The 16,595-nt window shown below is 44.4% G+C and overlaps 1 protein-coding gene across 6 annotated transcripts in view; it reads right to left on the bottom strand.

Annotated features, from left to right (window-relative positions):
• rptor (regulatory associated protein of MTOR, complex 1) overlaps positions 1-16,595 on the bottom strand; it is a 199,409-nt gene that overhangs the window by 60,373 nt on the left and 122,441 nt on the right. For all 6 annotated transcript variants that reach the window (XM_029776869.1, XM_029776872.1, XM_029776870.1 and 3 more), the window contains exons 10-14: positions 14,580-14,724; positions 11,298-11,373; positions 7,496-7,597; positions 2,673-2,756; positions 2,121-2,231 (exon numbers count right to left, since the gene is read on the bottom strand). In XM_029776869.1, the coding sequence (XP_029632729.1) occupies positions 2,121-2,231; positions 2,673-2,756; positions 7,496-7,597; positions 11,298-11,373; positions 14,580-14,724 (518 nt within the window). The remainder of the gene's footprint in view (positions 1-2,120; positions 2,232-2,672; positions 2,757-7,495; positions 7,598-11,297; positions 11,374-14,579; positions 14,725-16,595) is intronic.

Below are 16,595 nucleotides of genomic sequence, written 5' to 3'. Positions count from 1 at the left end.
AGTAATGCCAGATATGTAAACATTATTAAAGTGGCATTATTAAAGTGGCTAGTGTCCCATTTATAAAATTGGCCAATGATTTCAAGCCTGTATGTTGGTAGCCGCCTCTCACAACTCAATCTCCTGATGATTACTCTACATTAACGTCAACTGATGTTCAACTGATCGACTGACATTAACTGACTGAATGGGTTCATTTTCTGCTTTTATCTGGGACTGTTATTGACTTCATGGCAATCATGTCTCTGTACAGCTACACAGAGCTACTCCATGTGACAGATCCGACTTGACTGTTCCTATATAGACACATATCAACTATTCTGTAGGGAGAGAGAAATTGGTTTAAAATACAGTGCAATAATTTAAATGTAGCTTGCTATGATGGTAGGAGTCTGGTATGGGTTGGTTATTGTAATGGTGTACAGTGAGTGTGTGTGGTATGCACATGTAGATACAGTTGAAGTCGGAAGTTTACATACACCTTAGCCAAATACAATTAAAGTCAATTTTCCACAATTACAAACATTTAATCCTAGTAAACATTACCTGTCTTAGGTCAGTTAGGATCACCACTTTCTTTTAAGAATGTGAAATGTCAGAATAATAGTAGAGAGAATGATTTATTTCAGCTTTAATTTCTTTCATCACATTCCCAGTGGGTCAGAAGTTTACATACACTCAATTAGTATTTGGTAGCATTGCCTTTCAATTGTTTAACTTGGGTCAAACGTTTCAGGTAGCCTTCCACAAGCTTCCCACAATACGTTGGGTGAATTCTGGCCCATTCCTCCTCACAGAGCTGGTGTAACTGAGTCAGGTTTGTAGGCCTCCTTGCTCGCACACACTTTCAGTTTTGCCCACAAATTTTCTATGGGATTAAGGTCAGGGCTTTGTGATGGCCACTCCAATACCTTGAATTTGTTGTCCTTAAGCCATTTTGCCACAACGTTGGAAGTATGCTTGGGGTCATTGTCCATTTGGAAGACCCATTTGCGACCAAGCTTTAACTTCCTGAATGATGTCTTGAGATTTTGCGTCAATATATCCACATAACTTTCTTTCCTCATGATGCCATCTATTTTGTGAAGTACAACAGTCCCTCTTGCAGCAAAGCACCCCCACAACATGATGCTGCCACCCCTGTGCTTCACGGTTGGGATGGTGTTCTTCGGCTTGCAAGCTTCCCCCTTTTTCCTCCAAACATAACGATGGGCATTATAGCCAAACAATTCCATTTTTGTTTCATCAGACCAGAGGACACTTCCCCAAAAAGTATAATCTTTGACCCCATGTGCAGTTGCAAACCGTAGTCTGGCTTTTTTTATGGCGGTTTTGGAGCAATGGATTCTTCCTTGCTGAGCGGCCTTTCAGGTTATGTCGATATAGGACTCGTTTTACTGTGGATATAGATACTTTTGCACCTGTTTCCTCCAGCATCTTCACAAGGTCCTTTGCTGTTGTTCTGGGATTGATTTGCACTTTTCGCACCAAAGTACGTTCATATCTAGACAGAACGCGTCTCCTTCCTGAGCGGTATGACGGCTGCGTGGTCCCATGGTGTTTATACTTGCGTACTATTTGTTTGTACAGATGAACGTGGTACCTTCAGGCGTTTGGAAATTGCTTCCCACGATGAACCAGACTTGTGGAGGTCTACAAAAAATTTTTCCTGAGGTCTTGGCTGATTTCTTTAGATTTTCCTATGATGTCAAGCAAAGAGGCACTGAGTTTGAAGGTAGGCCTTGAAATACATCCACAGGTACACCTCCAATTGCCTCAAATTATGTCAATTAGCCTATCAGAAGCTTCTAAAGCCATGACATCATTTTCTGGGATTTTCCAAGCTGTTTAAAGGCACAGTCAACTTAGTGTATGTAAACTTCTGACCCACTGGAATTGTGATACAGTGAATTATTAGTGAAATAATCTGTGTGCAAACAATTGTTGGAAAAATAACTTGTGTCAGACAAAGTAGATGTCCTAACCGACTTGCCAAAACTATAGTTTGTTAACAAGAAATTTGTGGAGTGGTTGAAAAACAAGTTTTAATGACAAACTAAGTGTATGTAAACTTCAGACTTCAACTGTATGTGCTAGTGTGTATGTGTGTTACTACTCACGCTGTCCACAGCCAGGATCTTAGCCCAGATGAAGACCAGCAGGGGTCGGAGCTCCCGCGCAGAGCTCTGTAGCAGCTTCAACACGTAGGGGAAGATCCCTACTGAGAGGGCCTGAACACACACAAGAGATATTATTCACTTTACAATTCCTACCCAAAGAAATCAGAACTGGCTTTAACTATTGTGTCTTTCTAGCAACACCTCTATAATAATGAAAAGACTAAGAGGCCCCTAAGGCCCTAAATCTGTGTCTATTTTAAAATAAATATACCAAATATACCTTCCTTAATTGGAGTAAACTAATGGACGAAAACACTTAGGCTTCTACTTCCAGCTTATACATAAAGTACTAAATACATTTTACGGACACAGTATATTTTCCATGAGTTACCTTGTTATTTTTAGTGTCTACTAGATGATATAGATTGTTTCAGACCTGACAGTAGATGAGAGCTTGTATATCTACAATAATCTTCTATCTGTGCTAGCTAAACTTGTATTTTGGCTATGTGTTTGTGTATTGGTAGACAAGAATGCTGTATAGTTTCTCACCAGACTGACGGCCCAGGGTCCCAGGTCCAGGAAGCGGCCGAGCAGGTCCAGCGCTCTCAGCCTGTGAACCTGACTCAAGAGGACCTGAAAGAAACCAGGGAGGGGGCAGAGTTCAATACCGTGGTGTGTTCAATGTGTTTAGTGGCATCGTGAGCAAAAGGAGAGCGGGAGAGGTGGAACAGGTGGCTCACACCACTCACCAATATGCTGGCACTGGCAGTTGTTTGTCTCTCTCTCTGTGTGTGTGTGAGTTTTGGCTGCTTCAGGTGTACATACCATATTAGCATAAGAGGCCTGTGTGTAATGAGGTGAATATGAATACATGTGTATGGGTGTGTTCCCATCAGTGGAGGCTGGTGGGAGGAGCTATAGGAGGACAGGCTCATTGTAATGGCTGGAATGGAATCAATGGAGTGGTATCAAACAGATCAAACCTCTAGAAACCGTTTGTCTCCATTCCATTGATTCCATTCCAGCCATTACAATGAGCCCGTCCTCCTATAGCTCCTCCCACCAGCCTCCACTGGTTCCCTGCGGTATATGACATTGCATTTGTGTGCATGTGGGTGGGGTGTAATGTTAACAGATTGTGCGTGTTTTTGGCAACCACCAGGTCCGGACGTTGGCGTGTCCCCATGCGACCGTGTACCGTGGGCGCGAGGACATGCGCGCACGGGAGGGGGAGCGGATTCCACACGGCCCACCCCCCGATCAACTCATACACACTGCTATTTCTAGCACAGTTTTGTGTATTATTAGAGCGGTGTGACCTCAACCCAGCAGCTGTGAGGGAACGCAGGAGGAGACCGGGGTTGGACCATGCCAGGGCTACCCCTCAACCCTCCAGGGGAACGTGTGAGAAAGGAGAGCCTGGGAATTTGTGGTCTGTCTGTTATACAAGAGGAATATTCAGCGATTGAAGAGCGGTTGAAAGCGGAGGGATGAAAAAGTATACTTCTGAACGATGGGAATATATAAACAGCCACTAATGACACACACAGAATAGCAAAGTCGCTCATCAATCTGGTCCCAACTGCTGAGACAAGTGACAGTGACAAATCAGTGGGCACACGCACGTACACACACACACACACACGACTAATGCGAACAGACCAAGACCAGCTCAAATGACAGGAAAAGGAAAGAGCATTTTGCTCTATCATAGCGTGTGGGTGATCATCAGTAACACGTGTTACAAGTCATCAGGGAGTGAGTCAACCAGTACAGATGTTCAATCTGCAGCCACCCACTGATTCACTAGACTGCCGTAATGATTGAATGGGCTTTGTGAGAATGTGTCTCCCCTAGAACTCCACCCCTTCTGAGCTAGCAGTCGTAGGACATCACAATTTAATGACATCGTCATCTTTCCCAATCCTTTTGTTTCAATGGGAAGTATGTTACTATGACGACATTAAGAGGCATTCTCTTTCTGACCCCTCCCCTCTTTTCCTCATTTTCCCAAAGCTCCTCATCAGTAGATCACACACAATCTCACGCTATATCTCGTGGAGAACGCAATGCCACAGCTTTATATATTAGAGATCAACGTAAGATTGTCTGTTCTTACGTGGGTGTAAGAGCTTACGCGGGTGTGTAGAATGTTCTACATGCGTACAGCCACACAAATCACACCCGCTCCGCTCCCACTCATTAAAAAAAGAAAACCCCTCCACACAATCCCTCCCCGATGGTTCTCCCAGACAGCCTCTTGGTTTTTATTTGCCTTTCTTTCCCCAGTGGACGTGTGAGGGAAAGCTGCAGCTCACAGCTCGGCTGAGTCAGGGGGAAATGACCACGCTGAGTACAGCATGGAGCCGTACAGCATAGGGGCTAGGCCAGCACAACGACACATGGGGCTACTGCTGCTGTGAAGTGCAACTTTAAAGAAAACCCAGCCTGCTGTAAAGGGGGTTAGGGAGAGGGTGAGGGAAGGCGAGAAAGAGCAGCGAGAACCAGAGAGAGAGAGAGCCTGGAGGAGCTAGCCAGGCAGATAAATGCATTATTTGTGCAGTTAGAGCAGGCCCTGATTTAACTGAGCCAGGCTTACAGAGAGCATGCAACTGCTTGACATTTAAAGGGTAACTCCGCCACGCCACTTTAAACATTTGGAATGTTATTATAATTGTATTTTGTTTTTTGCAGTGGCCACGATTTAGCAGCGGTGGCTTAATACATATAGGGTAATTACTGGGGAAAACGAAATGTTCCCAAACAGATTGAAACGATGGAGAATCCTCCAGGATTATCGACCCCACCACTCGCCATCGTACAGAACTAGTTACTGGCTGCGCCTCACAACAGGACAGGTTGAAATGCACCTATTAGAATGTTGATTACAATGTGGGCATAGCCTCTAGTTGTTTTAACGGAATAGCCTAAATGTTTTGTCAGCTCAAATTTACTCAAGAGGCGTAGTTTTAAAGAATATATATATATATATATATATATATATATATATATATATATATATATATTTGTTTATGTATTCATTCAGGTTCACAGTGCGGACCGATCCAAGGTTCCCATACCGAACAGTTTGAAAACCCATACGTGTACCGTTACACCCCTATTATGAAGTATTTAGTGATGTCCTACACAGTTTTAGTGTAATTTTATGACTTCATGTCTATTGACTTCTCTGTGATGTTTTCAAGTAGGATCCCTGAGACGACTAATACATTTCATGAAATCATATTCAGCTTTCTATATGACCGTCTGTAGTTTTCTGATCATATTGGAACTTCCTGCTGTATGTTGCTCTGGTTATCGGTGTCTTATAACGTCTAGAAATACTTTAAATGGACGCTCAAAAATCTACAATGACATTTAGTCAGCTTATGACAATACTTTTCTGTTGTTCAAAGGCTCAAATTCCCATGATTCCATTCGGCAAAACCACTCCCACCGTCAACGATGAAGTTGCAGCTCCAAAGCGTTGCTTCCTACTAAACACAGCCCACCAAATGCTGCGGAGCTAGGACAACCGCAAGTCGCAAATGGGCAAAAGGAGTCACTCGCACAAGATGGAATTCCACTCTGGAAATGGTGAAGCATGTCCACAGAAACCAACAACCACTGAGATTCTCTGGCCCAGCTGAACTGGAGAAACTGCAGAAGCTGGAGGCACTACCGGAGCCCTGCAGGTAATCTTTGTGTGTGTGTGTGTGTGTGTGTGTGTGTGTGTGTGTGTGTGTGTGTGTGTGTGTGTGTGAGAGAGAGCGAGAGAAAGTGTGATAGAGAGTATGTGTCTGTGTGAATGAGGGAATATGTCTGTGTATAACAAGTCTCTCATAATTGACTGAAGTGATTGTGTTATCTTCCACTGCAGGTACATGACTGACTGTCTGGGAGGAGAGAAGTACATTTCCTGCTCAGTGGTGTAGCCTGTCTTGTGCCATCTCCTCTGGGTGATGGAGCGCTCCGATGATGACCCTGGCTACGTGGTAAGATTCAAGCTGACATTTACAACAGACCTGGAGAAACGCAAGGAAAACACCAAGCTCACATGGCCACAGCACTAACCCGAGGTTTAAGGACCTGAAGTGCCTTCCCAGACCTGAGAGGGGTGAGGTGTGGGCTTTGGTCAGCAACTTGCTGAAGGAAGAGAGGCCTGCACAGCAACCTGATGAAGCAACACAGTCAGAGCCACCAAAGAAGAAAGCTGCCCTCTTGTTGAGTTCTTCTGAGTCTGATGAAGAGGAGGAGTCCAGCATCAGCAATGAGGGCTGTCCACTACAATGGTGGTCACAGCATGCAGGGGCACACCAGGCTGGCCTGCATCCATACGAAGGACCCTGGCAACGCCTGCCACATCAGAACCATGTGAGAGGTTGTTTTCATTCTCTGGGCATATCGTATAGAAGAAGAGAGCAGCTTTATCATCTCAAAATGTCAACAGGCTTGTTCGTCTCTTAGCAACCGGCTCAGTGAAAGGAAATAGGAGGACGACTGAAGTGTATGGTCACAGGTTTATGTTCTGTGGAATTCATGGCATTGTGGGACAGGTTTATGCTGTTTGTTCTTCATATCCATAGAGCAAGTTATATTTTCTTATAGCCAAATCAGTAATTGGGAGAACAATCATTTTGAATGGCTAAAGCTTTAACTGTGTGTGTGTGTGTGTGTGTGTGTGTGTGTGTGTGTGTGTGTGTGTGTGTGTGTGTGTGTGTGGCCTACTGGGAGCATTAGTAAGTTACAGGAATTTTGTATTGCTTAACTTGTTTATGGTGAATATGCCATTAAGAAAATTCTGAAACAGAATATTTTTTGTTTCAATCCCTACAACTCAATACACAGCTTTTGTTTTTAAATGGAAAAAATCTTTATTTAGCACCAAATTTGAGCAAATAAAATATTTACGATTAATCGCGATTAACAACAGAATTTAATGTGATTAATTGCAATTCATTATTTTAATCGTTTGACAGCCCTAGTCGAAATGTAGTTCTCTTTAGTCTATGTCATTACGTATCACATACAATGAATCAGATTTTCTCTACAATATTATAACCTTAATATGCTTACTGATTAAATAAGAACATTAGTTTGTTGGAACCGTTGCTAGTTTATATCTTCCATATTTCGGCGTTGGGAGGTGGTAAGATGAGGCGTTTCCACACTTTGGACCAATCAAATTCAACTCGATACCCTCGTTATTTTCATCTCCAGATCCGTGACTTTCTATTCCCCGAAACCCAGTCAATCAACGTTGAAAGGGGACGTTGCTATGGCGATTTAAAGGGAAAGATTCCGAAAACTGAAAGATGTTTTTCGGGTAGGGTAGATATTTTACGCCCATTGGTGTGTGTGTGTTTGTGCACCTGCAGTACGATGGGGAGCTGTTCGGGGGGGCTCCTGTTCTCCACTCCCATGGTCAGCCACACCTGGAACGCTGTCAGCTGCTCTGCAAAGAACGGACTGTGCTATTGGGATGAAACAAAAACAATTGTTTCAATACATCTATGATGAATACATACAGTACATTGATTCTGAGCTCACTCACAGAGTACATACACTATATATACAAAAGTATGTGAACACCCCTTCAAATGAGTGGATTCAGCTATTTCAGCCACACCCATTACTGATAGGTATATAAAATCGAGCACACAGCCATGCAATCTCCATAGACAAACAGTGGCAGTAGAACGGACTTACTGAAGAGCTCAGTGACTTTCAATGTGGCACCGTCATAGGATGCCACCTTTCCAACAAGTCAGTTCGTCAAATTTCTGCCCTGTTACAGCTGGCCCGATCAACTGTAAGTGCTGTTATTGTGAAGTGGAAAAGTCTAGGCGCAACAGCTCAGACGCAAAGTGGTAGGCCACACAAGCTGTCCTTGGTTGCAACACTGACTACCGAGTTCCAAACAGACTCTGGAAGCAACGTCAGCACAAGAACTGTTCGTCGGGAGTTCATGAAATGGGTTTCCATGGCCGAGCAGTGGCACACAAGCCTAAGATCACAATGCGCAATACCAAGTGTTGGCTGGAGTGGTGTAAAGCTCGCTGCCATTGGACTCTGGAGCAGTGGAAACACGTTCCCTGGAGTGATTAATCATGCTTCACCATCTGGCACTCCAACGGACAAATCTGGTTTTGGCGGATGCCAGGAGAATTTTACCTCCCCTATGCAGTGTCAACGTTAAAGTTTAGTCGAGGATGAATAATGGTCTGGGGCTGTTTTTCATGGTTCAGGCTAGGCCCCTTAGTTCCAGTGAAGGGAAATTTTAACGCTACAGCGTACAATGACATTCTAGACGATTCGGTGCTTCCAACATTGTGGCAACAGTTTGGGGAAGGCCCTTTCCTGTTTCAGCATGACAATGCCCCTGTGCACAAAGCGAGGTCCATACAGAAATGGTTTGGCGAGATTGGTGTGGAAGAACCTGCACAGAGCCCTGACCTCAACCCCATCAAACACCTTTGGGATGAATTGGAACTGCGACTGCGAGCAAGGCCTAATTGCCCAACCTAACTAATACTCTTGTGGCTGAATGGAAGCAAGTGCCCACAGCAACGTTCCCACATCTAGTGGAAAACCTTCCCAGAAGAGTGGATGCTGTTATAGCAGTAAAGGGGAGACCAACTCCATATAAATGCCCATGATTTTGAAATGAGATGTTCGACAAGCAAGTGTCCACATACACTGCATGACCAAAAGTATCTTGATCTGCATACAAACACAGCTGTGACGTCTCAAACACACAACTCAACAATAGCATTATCCATTTAATAGTTTGATCTAGAACACCGTTCTCGAACACCCACAAAATAGGCTTAATGCATGGATAATGAACTGTATACACAATACCATATATCTCATTGTAGAATGAGTTCTGTAACAATGTTTATTTATTTCGGTTGTGTGTGTAAGTTATATAAGCGTGTGTGTAAGTTATATAAGCACGTGCACGGCAACTCAGCACGTCGATGTCTACAACGCAACACACAGACACTAATCTCAATACAATCTGTAACACACAGTAGTCATGAAACTAATGCAGCACACCTCTCTATGTCACACACACACCGACCAACTGAACAGAGTCAATTCTTATACCGATCTGTCTATTACATAACACCCTTACATAAGGAAGCCTCTATTGTAGCCTTGACTACCAGCTGCAGTAGTGTGTGAGAACGTGTCACTTCATTATGTACCACCCCTCTCTTCCCTGCTTCCCTTCAGCCCCACAGAGCAGTGCTGTCATGACAATGTGTCTGCCGCTATTAACTGCGCCATGAACAGTTTCATCATCGTCGTCCCATTAATATAGCAGAGAGAATTACAACAGAAACTCTCTCGCTCCCGAGGGTAGAGGGAAATATTACCACTGGTTGAGGAAGTGAATTTGTGAATAATCAAAGCACCACCGCGATGCTCTCTCACACACTTACAGGCTCAAACACGAGGAACGAACACGTGCACACACAAACTAACAGACAAAGGGTTTCTCTAAACTCTGAAGAGAGAGCGAGCGAGCGCGCGAGAGAGAGAGAGAAACATTTGTAGAGGACCCAGGTGGGTCAATTATAGTGCCATTAAGCATGCGTGGGCGACGGAAGAGAGGGAAGAAAATGGAGAGAGAGAGAGGGAAGAGGGATGTTCTCTCAGAAGTGGTAGAGAAGAGGCACACCTCAACAGGCCAGGTGGAGAACTGATGGGACTGCAGACTCAGAGGGAGGGAGTGACGCTCTGTAGAGATTCATTCAACTTTCTGCATACAAACTTTTGCAATGGCAGTGCATTGCTCTCTGCCTGATATGGTGTTTGTAATGAATTTCATAGCTACGTTTTGTGAGGAGAGATGGAAGAAGAGAGCGACAAGCGAAAGAGGGTAAAAGACAGGGGTGGCAAACTAATTTAGCCTGCGGGCTGCGTTCGGTCTTCACCGGGGTCCGGGGCGCTGCATTGAAAAGTTAGATTTTCTTGCCATGGGCCGTATGTTTGACACCCCTGGAGTAATAGTTCGAGGGAGAGTGGAAAACAGATCGAGGGAGTTCAAGTAAAGACGGCATAGATAGAGGAAGGAAAAGAGAGATGGAGAGTTCAGAAGATGACAGTAGACTGCTTAAGGAGCCCTTACACAACCCCTGGTAATAATCTGATGTTGTCACAATCAGCTTTTCTACCCCTGCCTGGCCCAGGGTTTTTCCCCAGAGAGATTGGGAATTCAATATTACAATCGCGGTGGATTATTACACCATAACGGGATGCTAAACTTTTGTAGCTCGTCTGGACAGACTCTGCTATTTCTACAGGGAGCTGCAACAATGCATCATTAATGACTATCTCAATCTCTGGGTATAGAATACATTTCTATATTATTGTAGAAAAGCACAGAGGTAGGCGGTATATGGCAGGGCAGCAGGTATTGTACTACACCATTCATACCACCCTAACTGACCCCAAAGATGATGTGTTAGCACTGACTATCACAGTGGGAAACTTTCAAGTGTGTGTGTTGAAAATATCTTATAATGAATGATTGAGTTGCACTGACTGGACAAGCAGCCCCAGACGGGTTTAACAGGATGGAGTGATACACTGACTGGACAAGCAGCCCCAGACGGGTTTAACAGGATGGAGTGATACACTGACTGGACAAGCAGCCCCAGACAGGTTTAACAGGATGGAGTGATACACTGACTGGACAAGCAGCCCCAGACGGGTTTAACAGGATGGAGTGATACACTGACTGGACTAGCAGCCCCAGACGGGTTTAACAGGATGGAGTGATACACTGATGACCACAGCTACTATCACTGCTATTGACTCAGTGACACGTGGGTGTTTGTGATGTATCAGTGGAAATAAAAGGGCATTTTAACTCATAGAAGTGCCAGGGTCAAAGTTACCGTCAGTTAGTGGGGTTATTTCTCAGTGAGGTGTCAAGCACACAGAAATTGTATCTATGGCAATATATCTTAACGCCTGAGGGCTATTTAGATGAAGGGGAAAAAGCCGTTGGCAGTGTGGCCCCGCAGGACCTTGGTGAAGACAGAATTTGGACACCAGGCAAAATGACTTTGAGACCCCTGACATAGACACACACACGCCATGACTAAGTCCCAAAGTTAGAGAGGAACCCGCACTGATAAATGGAAAAAACACACTCACCCTGAAGGCGGTGCCCTCCTCAATGATGGTGGGCAGCTGAGAGAGACAGATGTCCACAGCCAGGTCCCATGCCTGCCTGTAGAGGAACGATGCATACACACACACTAGGCATCAACAACCCAAATGCCCAACCCACACACAGAGACAGTTCTAGAGAGGGCAGCATTGAGGCTTTGATCCATCCCAAACTCTATTCTACCTGGTCATCATGTTTAATTCACACTGTTACATAACACACATCAAACCCCCTTCCCCTCTTACCCCCCCTCTTCCCCTATCCACCAACCCCCCTTCCTCCTTATTTGCTCTGAGGCAGCACTTGGGGTCTTCAGCTAAGGGGTTTGTCCTCTGGTTAGAAAGTGCATGCAGGAATTGAGCGTTTGGTTGAGGAATGCAACAATACGCAACGTTACAAATTTGTTCCAGTCATTGAACGCAACTAAGAACACTGCCTTTGCCTATTCCATCCAGGTAATAGAGGAATCCAAGATAAATGACTAGAATACAATTCTCTATGGAGAAAGATATTTCCCTAGTAAAAGGATCCTAGATGCTAGTTATAATCTATGTAGAATACAAATCATCATATCATTCACATAACACAGTGTGCATTCAATATTCAGGTATAAATATATATAATCCCAGTTCATGAATATATCAAATATATGAAACATCTGGAATCAGTCGAAACAAGCAGACAAGCATTTGTTTGGCGACCAAAAATCACCCGTCTCTCTTGTTGTTAGTATCAGTTTGGGAAGTGAGTGAAAAGTGACATGAAAGGTGATTGGGATTTGATAGGAGTGAGGGGTGTGTGATGACCGCAGGTAGCCTAGCGGTTAAGAGCGTTGGGCCAGTAACCCAAAGGTCACTGGTTCGAATCCCCGAGCCGTCGTTCAGAACTCTGACGCAGTTGTCAAGTCAACACATCTGTCATTGCTGCTGTGAACCGCATCACAAGAGCGATGCCAAAGAAAAGATGCATCAATGATGTCAATGTTTTATACAACTTCAATGTTGTTTGAGCTGCATTGTGTATCACTAAATTAGCTTGAGATGATTTGACTGCAACACCGCATCCAAGTTGCTTAACATAGGCGTTTCAAAGAGCTGCCAGTCAAGGTGAGCTCATGAATAATAAACTCCCCGCCCACAAAGCCTGTCTTTTCAAACTTCCTGAGATAAAAAGTACTTTTTCACGCATTTCTATCAAAAACAAATATTATGGGTGATATTTTAGTCACTCAAAAGGCTATTTTACATGGGAATCAGAATGACAGTTCGGGACCTTTAAGTGTGTATGAGGGAATTTGTATCTAGTTGCTGACACTGCTATAGCTTCTACCTGCAGCAGAGCTTGGTGCAGCCATAGCGCCATACACCCCCATCACACTTGTGCACACCTGTCCCCAGCCAATTTATATCCTAATAATGGCCCACTAATAAAGACAACAAGAGCATTTTAATAACACTTGCTGGTTGTGTATGGCCACCATCAATCAAAATATTTCCCCAAACCCTCACTATTTCTCTCCACCTCCATACTTACTTATTTTTCTTCTTTTCTGCGTCTCCTACACACTTCCTATCAGTCCCTCTCCTCCACTCTTTCTTCCTTACTTCTTTACTGCCATCTAGCTACCTCAACACTTCCTATCAGTCCCTCTCCCCCACTCTTACCTTCCTTCCTTCTTTACTGCCATCTAGCTACCTCAACACTTCCTATCAGTCCCTCTCCTCCACTCTTTCTTCCTTCCTTCTTTACTGCCATCTAGCTACCTCAACACTTCCTATCAGTCCCTCTCCTCCACTCTTCCATCTTTACTGCCATCTAGCTACCTCAACACTTCCTATCAGTCTCTCTCCTCCACTCTTTCTTCCTTACTTCTTTACTGCCATCTAGCTACCTCAACACTTCCTATCAGTCCCTCTCCTCCACTCTTTCTTCCTTACTTCTTTACTGCCATCTAGCTACCTCAACACTTCCTATCAGTCCCTCTCCTCCACTCTTACCTTCCTTCCTTCTTTACTGCCATCTAGCTACCTCAACACTTCCTATCAGTCCCTCTCCTCCACTCTTCCTTCTTTACTGCCATCTAGCTACCTCAACACTTCCTATCAGTCTCTCTCCTCCACTCTTTCTTCCTTACTTCTTTACTGCCATCTAGCTACCTCAACACTTCCTATCAGTCCCTCTCCTCCACTCTTTCTTCCTTACTTCTTTACTGCCATCTAGCTACCTCAACACTTCCTATCAGTCCCTCTCCTCCACTCTTACCTTCCTTCCTTCTTTACTGCCATCTAGCTACCTCAACACTTCCTATCAGTCCCTCTCCTCCACTCTTCCTTCTTTACTGCCATCTAGCTACCTCAACACTTCCTATCAGTCTCTCTCCTCCACTCTTTCTTCCTTACTTCTTTACTGCCATCTAGCTACCTCAACACTTCCTATCAGTCCCTCTCCTCCACTCTTTCTTCCTTACTTCTTTACTGCCATCTAGCTACCTCAACACTTCCTATCAGTCCCTCTCCTCCACTCTTACCTTCCTTCCTTCTTTACTGCCATCTAGCTACCTCAACACTTCCTATCAGTCCCTCTCCTCCACTCTTCCTTCTTTACTGCCATCTAGCTACCTCAACACTTCCTATCAGTCTCTCTCCTCCACTCTTTCTTCCTTCCTTCTTTACTGCCATCTAGCTACCTCAACACTTCCTATCAGTCCCTCTCCTCCACTCTTTCTTCCTTACTTCTTTACTGCCATCTAGCTACCTCAACACTTCCTATCAGTCCCTCTCCTCCACTCTTTCTTCCTTCCTTCTTTACTGCCATCTAGCTACCTCAACACTTCCTATCAGTCCCTCTCCTCCACTCTTTCTTACCACCCCTTGTTGTCCTTTGACCTCCCCCTTATCCTCCCTCCACATTCTCTCTCTCGCTCTGTGCTTCCTTTCTTGCTGGTTCTAGCATCTCTTTAGAGCTGTGATGGGGTATAGTAACAAAGGGAAAGTGCACCCCAGATTATTCAGTGCTATTTAATGTCTTCTCAAGAAGAGATAATGGGGGCAATAAGAGAGGAAAACAGGCGATCGCTCACTCAAGAGGCTTTCAGCAACAACACTCTCCCTCAACTAATGCTTTTATCAACTGATGGTGGAAAAACACACAAAAGGATTTTGCAGACCGTTTTCAACATGAATCTAATGAATGGACAGAGACAGGATTTAATAAAAAAGGCCAACAGAGAGAGAGAGAGAGAGAGAGAGTGTGTGTGTGCGTCTTACCACATGGCGTGCATGTATGTAGGTGGCAGGCGCGGACTGCTGACAGGGGTGCAGTTGTATGACCTCATTATCCTCTCGGCCAACAGGAAGTTGCGGAATAAACTGGCCACCAACAGGTCCTGACGAAAGAGCTTCTGGAACAGATCTAGAGAGAGGGAGGATGAGTAAGAGGAGAGAGAGAGAAAAAAGGAAGAGAAGAACGGACATGAAGGAATGGAAAGAAAGAAAGCGATAGGGGCAAGGGAGAATGGGAGCATGGAGAATAACAGACCGCATCAAAGAAAGAGAGAAAGAGAAACAGAGATGTACAGTGCATTCGGAAAGTATTCAGAGCCCTTGACTTTTCCCACATTTTGTTTTACGTTATAGCCTTATTCGAAAATTGATTAAATTGGTTTTTTTCTTCATTGGTATACACATAATACCCCTTAATGACAAAGCAAAAACATGTTTTTAGAAATGTTTGCAAATAAACTGAAATATCACATTTACGTAAGTATTCAGACCCTTTACTCAGTACTTTGTTGAATCATTTTTGGCGGCAATTACAGTCTCGAGTCTTCTTGAGTAAAATGCTACAAGCTTGGCACACCTGTATTTGGGGAGTTTCTCCCATTCTTCTCTGCAGATCCTCTCAAGCTCTGTCAGGTTGGATGGGGAAAGTAGCTGCACAGCTATTTTCAGGTCTCTCCAGAGATGTTAGATCGGGTTCAAGTCCGGGCTCTGGCTGGGCCGCTCAAGGACATTCTGAAACTTGTCCCAAAGCCACTCCTGCGTTGTCTTGGCTGTGTGCTTAGGATCATTGTCCTGTTGGAAGGTGAACTTTCGCCCAGTCTGAGGTCCTGAGCGCTCTGGAGCAGGTTTTCATCTAGTATCTCGCTACACTTTTCTCCGTTCATCTTTCCCTCAATCCTGACGAGTCTCCCAGACCCTGCCACTGAAAAACATCCCATCAGCATGATGGTGCCAGGTTTCCTCCAGACGTGACACTTGGCATTCAGGCCAAAGAGTTCAATCTTGGTTCTCATGGTCAGAGTTCTTTAGGTGCCTTTTGGAAAACTCCAAGCAGGCTGTCATGTGCCTTTTACTGAGGTGTGGCTTCCGTCTGGCCACTCTACCATAAAGGTCTGATTGGTGGAGTGCTGCAGAGATAGTTGTCTTTCTGGAAGGTTCTCCCATCTCCACAGAGGAACTCTGGAACTCTGTCAGAGTGACCATCGAGTTCTTGGTCATCTCCCTGACATAGGCCCTTCGCCGCCGATTACGCAGTTTGCCTGTGCGGCAAGCTCTAGGAAGAGCCTTGGTGGTTCCAAACTTCTTCCATTTAAGAACGATGGACGCCACAGTGTTCTTGGGGACCTTCAATGCTGCAGACATTTTCTGGTACCCTTCCCCAGATCTGTGCATCGACACAATCTTGTCTCGGACCTCCACGGACAATTCCTTCGAACTCATGGCTTGGTTTTGCTCTGACATGCACTATCATATGTGGGACATTATATAGACAGGTGTGTGCCTTTCCAAATCATGTCTAATCAATTGAATTTACTACAGGTGGAATCCAATTAAGTTGTAGAAATATCAAGGTTGATCAATGGAAACAAGATGCACCTAGGCTCAATTTCAAGACTCATGAGACTTATGTAAATAAGGTATGTTTATTTTTTATACACTAGCAACAATTTCAAAAAACCTGTTTCCATTTTGTCATTATGGGGTATATTGTGTAGATTGATGAGAAAAAAAATATTGTAACGTAGCAAAATGTGGATAAGTCAAGGGATCAGTGTTTTCCGAATGCCCTGCAGGTGTGCATGTATTGAATGCCCTGTAGGTGTGCATGTATTGAATGCCCTGTAGGTGTGCATGTATTGAATGCCCTGTAGGTGTGCATGTATTGAATGCCCTGTAGGTGTGCATGTATTGAATGCCCTGTAGGTGTGCATGTATTGAATGCACGGTAGGTGTGCATGTATTGAATGCACTGTAGGTGTGCATGTATTGAATGCCCTGTAG

Source organism: Salmo trutta, chromosome 14, assembly GCF_901001165.1.
Source record: "Salmo trutta chromosome 14, fSalTru1.1, whole genome shotgun sequence".
NCBI lineage: Eukaryota > Metazoa > Chordata > Actinopteri > Salmoniformes > Salmonidae > Salmo > Salmo trutta.
The sequence above is the reverse complement of the archived record's forward strand: the minus strand, read 5'-3'. Positions and strand labels throughout refer to the sequence as shown.